The sequence below is a fragment of the Benincasa hispida genome, chromosome 6 (assembly GCF_009727055.1).
Source record: "Benincasa hispida cultivar B227 chromosome 6, ASM972705v1, whole genome shotgun sequence".
Taxonomy (NCBI): Eukaryota; Viridiplantae; Streptophyta; class Magnoliopsida; order Cucurbitales; family Cucurbitaceae; genus Benincasa; species Benincasa hispida.
The window spans coordinates 52292830-52300400 of record NC_052354.1 but is presented as its reverse complement, the minus strand read 5'-3'; the positions used below and the strand labels follow the sequence as shown (position 1 = coordinate 52300400).

The following is a 7571-nucleotide window of genomic DNA, read 5'->3' as shown; positions in this document are numbered from 1 at the left end:
ATTATTATGAGGTTGTGGTGCTGTGTTTTAGATTGATGAATGCTCTACAGGATCCGAGGACTTCAAGACCTCATTATGAAAAAGATTTTGAGACTTATTTGTAGCAGGATCTAAATAATGATATGTGTTTGTTTAGGACTAAAGAGTGACATGAGATTGGTCTAGAGTAAGTTTTGTAGTCCCTTCCATAAGGAAGCTTTATGTCGAGTTTCTATCAAGTACAAGACTTAACAGGACAAAGTTGATTCTCATACACATAACTATTAAGGAGGGTCTAACAGTTGATACTCCTATAGTAGAAGCAATATTCAGTTAACCTGATTTGTTTTGCTACGTATCTTTAGATTACGCATTATATAGTATAACCAGTTTCTCCATCGCATATATAAAGATTTCTCTATGACAGTATGATAGGTTCAGTTACATGTTTTTAGTGAATAAGACTTTCTTAAGCTCATGACAATTTTCACAGCTCTCAGAGTAAATGTGTTAAAGTACTGTTGATTTTTAGCATCTTAAGTTTCATAGTTATTTATGGAAGATGTCGTCACACTTCTTGAGGTGTCAGTTTCATTTATGACAAATGTTGACCCACGTTTCACATACATTTTTTAAAGAATCTCCCAAAAGGTTTAGATACCCAGTCAAAATTCAGTATAGTCTTTCATCCACAGACTGATGGTCAAACTGAGCGTTTGAACCCAAAAAAATGGAAGATTTATTATGTGCTTGTGGGTGGGAGTTTCAGGGAGTTGTGACTCCCATTTTCATCTCGTAAAGTTTGCTTATAATAAACAGTTATCAAGCTAGTACTATCACGGTGCCATTTGGAGGCTCTATATGGAAGAATTGCAAGTCTCCAGTCTAATAGAACGAAGTTGGTAAATGGAAGTTTCCAGGACCTAAGTTAGTGCAGACCATGAATGAGGCAAACAGAACATTGGAGTACACGTGTAAATAGCTTAGAGTAGACAGAAAAGTTACGTCGATGTTAGGTGTAAAGATCTGGTATCTTAGGTTGGTAATAAAGTGTTTCTGAAAGTAGCGCCTATGAAAGGCGTCTCGAGGTTCGGTAGGAAGGAAAAACTAAGTCCACGATTTATTGGGCATTGCGAGGTTTTGGAGCGAATTGGCCCAGTAGCTTATCGATCGGTGTTGCCACTGTCTCTCTCAATAGTTCACAATGTTTTTCATGTTTCGATGTTGAGGAAGTATGTGGCAGATCCATCCTATGTGGTGGATTTTGAACCATTACAGTTGAATGAGAACTTTAGATATGAGGAAAAGCCTATTCGAATTCTCGCCAGGGAGGTGAAGACTTTACGCAATAGGAAGATAGTACTAGTGAAAGTTTTATGGCAGAATCACCAGTTCAAAGAGGCAACATGGGAACGAGAGGATGAGAAGAGAGCCCAGTACCCAGAGCTTTTTCAGGATTAAACTTTCGAGAACAAAAGTGTAGGATTGTATCAACAGCAGTGGAAGCACAAGGATCATCTAAGCACTCAAATTCACTAATTTTGGCATAATATAAAGCATGCTTCTGTAGAAAAATGGGTTTCAAGACATACCTCTCGTAGAACTTCTTCAAAGCTCCTTCTCCAGCTGCAATCTTCTCTAAGTCTTGTTGTAGACCACCTCAAGATCTTCCTCACTATTCTCTTGGTGCTCTAGATTGAGTTGTGGGACTCAAAACAAGCTTGAATCAAGGGATGAAGGAGCAAAGCTCACTGCTACAACCTTGTTGAAGAACCTTTCTTCAAACCAGTTTTTCTCTCAAAAACTCTATAGATTGCATGCCCGATTTTCACTCCAATCTCTTCATTATATTATAGATCAACATGCAAAGAGAAGAGTTGCATGAGTTGCAGCTCATGTTTGGAGAAGAGAAGGCCAAGATGTTGCTTCATGTGTGAGCTACTTCAAAGATGGATAATGGAAAAACCACATTTTTCATTTAAGTGTGTTTTGTTTTCCAATTTTCCAATTTTATCTAAAAATAAAAATTTAATTTTATAAAATCTATTTTGATTTTTAAAATGAAAAATTATTAATTTCATAAATTAATTATTAAATAAAAAATAATTAATTTAATATCAAATATTAAATTAATTTTAACATATATCCATATTTATATATTTAAATCATATTTAAATATATAAATTCTCCTATTCTGTTTAATTCTAAAATTAAACATGTAATTATATCTCATATAATTACTAATTCTCTTAATTCTAATTTGAACATTTCAAATTAACTTATCACGTTATTCTAGACTAGTCCATTACGAGCTAGTAGGAGGACCTCGCGGACTTACAGATCATGGGCTCCAACGATCCCAGATTAATCGGCTAAACTCATTAAATCAAATTAATCCTCATTCATTAACTATTGGGTCACTCCACTAAAACTCATAGTTGCACTCCCCTCACTGTAGATATATTATGTCCACATGATTTAACCATAATCAGCAAGTCGACCCTTCACAGGTTGTTCGTAATAACAGCTGGGTCAAATATCTGTTTTACCCCCGAGATTACGTCTTATTCCTCAATTCCCTATTGATCCTCTAATGAACAAATGGTTTGTGATCCAATCACCAAACCAAACTCTCTCAATCCAGTGAGAGGGTGGGGCCGCTTGTTCAAGACCTGGATTCACTACTTGAGAGAACAACCTTTCTCCTATCCCTAAATCGTGTAGGTGTGAACTCCTTCTTGCACCCTATGTCCCCAGCTATATATCCGGTCTTACTCCTGAAATAGAAGTCTTATTGAGCCGGCACTGTTGAATCAACCCTCAACTATGTAAATCCAAGGGCAATCCCGAATAAACAGGAGTTCATAGTTAGCTCAGGATTAAGATCGAGTTACCTAGACTATCTAGGTGAAATAGTCAGTCTTAAACAGTAAACATCGTTATAAAGTAAGAGTGACTTATTTCTTGGTCCTGATCTTATGCAAATTCATTGCATAAGATGCCCCCACTCATCATGTCATAACATGTACGAATTAGGATCACATTGTATGTAGCACTTTACAACTCTTTGTAACAACTACAGAGTAGGCCGTAACCAATGATGTTACCAGAATAAAATACCCAACCTCATTCATGTACCATAGACCATTTTGACTATTTACTCAAACCTGATCCACTCTTATGTCTCCACATAAAGTTTAAGTACTCATACAATAGTCATGGATCTTAATTTATTGGATTTAAACTTTCATACAATTTATGAGATCAATAACAAGTATATTGATAATAGAAAATGTTTATCATTTTACAAACTGCGAGTTTTTAGGACATAAAACCCAACAAAAAGTTTCTTGGGAAGGAAGAATGTTATGTCCCAAATTTTTCAGATGATTTTCATAAAATTATCTTGAAACATTTAGGCGTTATTTTGATAAATTGGGGCTAAAAATTTAATTTGGGAGGCAAGAAAATCAATTTAAAAGATATTTGTAAAGAATTATATTTTTAATTCAATTTAAGGAAAATTTGGATTAATTTACTTTGGGGCATTATGATTTTAAATTGATTAAATATTTGGAAGGATGTAATTTATGTATGTATTGGATTGTATGTTGCCTTTAATTTTGGTTTTGGAGCCAAAATTAAGTTAATTGGAGAAGTTAATTCGTTTGAGATTAATTTGATAAGAGATTTGAAATTTTTAGATTATTTTGGATAAAGATTTTAAAATAAAGAAAGGGAAAAAAATTAGGATTTTGAAAATTAAAAGAAATTTGATATTTAAGAAGAAAAAGGGGAAAGTTATGGTTTTAAATTTTATCCTCTTTAATTTTGGAGTTTGGATCTAAATTAAAGAAGGTAATTAATTTAAATTGAGTTGATAAGAGAAATTTGGATTTAATTTAAATTAATTAGGTTATAGAATTTCTAATTTAGTTAGATTGTGAAATTTCTAATTCAATTAGAATATGGATTCTCAAATTAATTAGATTATGGATTTTCTAATGAATTAAAATATGGATTTCCTAATTAGAGAAAATGTTTTATTCAAAAAGAAAATCTAATCTATCTACTAATTATTGATTTTTTAAAAAACATATTCCATAATTAGATAGGGTGTTATATCAAAAAAAGAAAATCTAATCTATCTACTACTTTAATTTATCTACTACTTCAAGTTATGGAACCCTAAATACTTTAGGATTATGATTATTTTTCCTCTATAAATACAATCATGCACTTCATTCCAAAGGGAGGTCAATTAGAGAGAAAAATCCCTATTACTTTCACATTTTTTAGCCGCTTTCCTTTTCATAGCGAATAAATTCCTCTTAGAAGCTTCTGAAGATATTTAGTTATTTGAGAAAGACAACTTCTTTGTTTTTTTTTTTTTTTTTTTCAAACAAGCATTCTTAGATGTTAGATAAGGGAGGTAGATCGCTTGCAGAGTTTTATCTAGCTCAAATTCAAGGTAAGTAATCTTATTAGTGGAACCGCCTTCGTGTCGGACGATAAAATTAAGGATAATTTTGATGGTTCTAAGACTGTATAAATCATTATGCTACGAACATATGACTGCCTTGTTTTAAATATGTGATAAGTATGAGCATGAACTTGTTTTATAAGATATTTTACAAGAATGTATGAGCATGAACTAGATCTTATTTGACATGTATGAGGATATATGAGCTTTATGTTATGACTCATGCATGGAACTTTGTTTTGTGATGGATGACATTAGGTTAGTTGGGATTTCATTAGAGGTTTGTGTTCCCTATTAGATTCACTAGAGGTTAATATCTCCTTTAGGATTCACCAGAGATCAGTAATCATCTTCGAGACTTCATCAAATATTAGTGATCTCCTTCGGGATTTCATCAGAGGTTTGCGGATACATCTCATCGATGGTAGGTCGGATTAAATTATTCACTGGATGGTCATCCATGATAAGTAGAGATTCTTACATGTTCCACTAGAATGTTGCATTTATTGGACATAATGCTTAGCCTGACCTCGACAGTTGGGTTACTTACCGAGTATTTTATACTCATAATTTATTATATTATTTTTCAGGTAAGAGCAAGGACATACCGACGAATGACAGAAGAAATCTGTGACCGTGCCATTGGGACTAGAGAGATGTTTTCACTCACGTTTTCATGTTTTTAATGTTTTAAATTCAAATCATGATGTTTGAACTTAGAGCTTCATTGTTCGAAATTTTTATTTATAAAGTTTGATGAAATTTATTTTAAACTTATATTTCAAGGGACCTTGATAAAAAAAATTTCAGTTATTTAGATTTTATAAAAATTATTTATTTAATAAAATTCTTTTGATTTCAATTAAAATTTATATGAGAGTCTGTTTTCAGATTTATGTTTACATATAATAATGACCTAGTATAAGTCTTAAGTAATCGGATTGTTACACATTTTATCAGGATTGATTACTAAATCCAAAAGTTAATACTATGGATAACAGAGGATACTTAAAAAAAAAAAAAGAAAAAAAATATAAGAGTTTGTTTTAATTATTTGCCTTGAATGGTGGAATTTTGAATCTGGTCACCCGAAAAGAGCGGCTATCCCCTGGAACACTGAGATAGAACTTTTCCTACAACTGGGTCCACCACTTTTCATTAACAGATGACCACGGCCTCCAGTGGGCCCCACTCATGATTGCCAGAGATCGTACGGCAGGGCGATAACGACATGTCGACCGCAGGATATCACAATTTCCAGCCGTACATTTTCTTTAAAAAAAAAATTAAAATTAAAAATTGCTATGTACATTGCAGTCACCTTTATGGGGTGTTTGGGTTTAGAAGGTTAAACCAGCTTGGATTTGGGCTGAGAAGTTTAGGTAGTTTGAGTTTAAGAAAATTGTGTTTGGAATATAGGTTTTGGAAGTCTAGATTTAGAAATATGTGTTAAGTAGTCTGGAAATAAAATGTAGATTTATAAATATTTAGTTTATGAAATATTTTTTTGTATTTAATCATCAGTTAGATTTTAGATTAGTTAAAAATTTTCATCTTAATTATTTTAATATAGTTCAATTTAAAATAAACTAAAATATTTAAAAGAATATTTTTTAGAAAAGAATTGAAATAGAGATTTTAACTAAAATTATAATTTTATTTAATCTATTGTTTTAATAGTTTGATATTTTAATATTATTAGATTTCAAAATAAAATTTTAGACTTTTGTCACTTTAACTAATTTGAAAATGATCAATTTTTTTATCATAATATACTGACTTAAAGTTGAAATAAACTATTATTTTAATATTAAATTCAATAATTGAAAAACTTTTTTTTCTTATCAAATTACATTCGAGGAATAAAAAATAAAAAAATTTAAGTTTTAGGTTTTATTTGGTCGCTAAGTTATTTTAAATATTTTAAATCTTTACGTTTAGAAAATAATTTTAAGTTTTCAAGCTAGTTAAGTTGACAAAAAAAAATTATACAATTGGAATCTATTGGTGTGTTTGGAATGATTTAGAAAAAAATGTATTTCAAAATTTTATTTTTAATTAAACATTTTTGATAAAAAAATTCATTAAAATAAAAAAATATACACCTATTGCAATTCTTTCTTAAAAGTGTTTTTATATACAAATTTGTATAGTTTGTTATATACTAAGAGTATTTTTATTGATGTTTTTCGAGGTTGGTTGGTGGTGATCGTTGGAGGTGGCCAACGAAGTTAATGGCCGAAATTTTACCACTATGGAGGGAAGGGGGGTTGCTAGAGGTTGATCAATGGTGGTCAACTGGAGGTTGGCCGACAAAGGTCACGAAGGTGGCGGCTAGAATTGGCCGGTGTAGGTCGTCGAGGTGGCGGTCGGAGTTGGCCGATGACCGTCGCAGGAGGTGGCGACCAAAGTTGGCTGATGATGATCGCAGGAGGTGGCGACCGGAGTTGGCCGGTGGTGGTCACCGAAGGTAGTGGGCGAAGTTGGTCAACGGCGATCGCCAGAAGTGGTGCCTAAGTTGCATGGTAACGTTTGCCAGAGTTGGCTCATGGCAGTCACCGGAGGGTGGTAGCCAGAGTCGGCCGGTGACGATCATTGGAGGGAGGCGCCCGGAGTTGGCCGCAGTGGTCATTGAAAGTGATGTTTGGAGGTTGGCCAACGTACTTCCTATATTAAATTAGAAGGAAAAGAAAAAGGGGTAACTCATGGGTTTGGAAAAATGATAGAAAGCAAAGGCTTCTAAAATCCATGCCCCAAACAAGGGTTGGACATACGATGCCTATCCCATCCAATCCCAACCCTTGAAACAAACACCCCTTTAAAGTCTCATCAATTCCCGATGGATGAAAACAATGGCTGATGTTTTGTGACATAAATAAAATGCTAATTTTCAATTTTTTTTTTCTTTTCAAAATTTGGGTCATTCAACATTAACACAATCAAATTTAGATCATTCTTACAAAAATCTCAAAAGCGATTTAAGCCTCACTATATGTGTAGAAGCATTTAATTCTTATTTATTCTTCAAAAAAAATTATTTATCAATCCACTAATAAATTTCTACAATTGTAGTTGGTTTTTTTTTTTCTTTTCAAAATTTCAGTCAACA

The 7571-nt window shown here is 32.6% G+C and overlaps 1 protein-coding gene across 1 annotated transcript; it reads left to right on the top strand.

Moving 5' to 3' along the window:
- The first annotated feature begins 1050 nt into the window (after positions 1-1050).
- Positions 1051-1440, top strand: LOC120079296. The gene has a single exon (XM_039033449.1). It carries the CDS (start codon positions 1051-1053, stop codon positions 1438-1440), a length of 390 nt encoding a protein of 129 aa, XP_038889377.1.
- The last annotated feature ends 6131 nt before the right edge of the window (positions 1441-7571 follow it).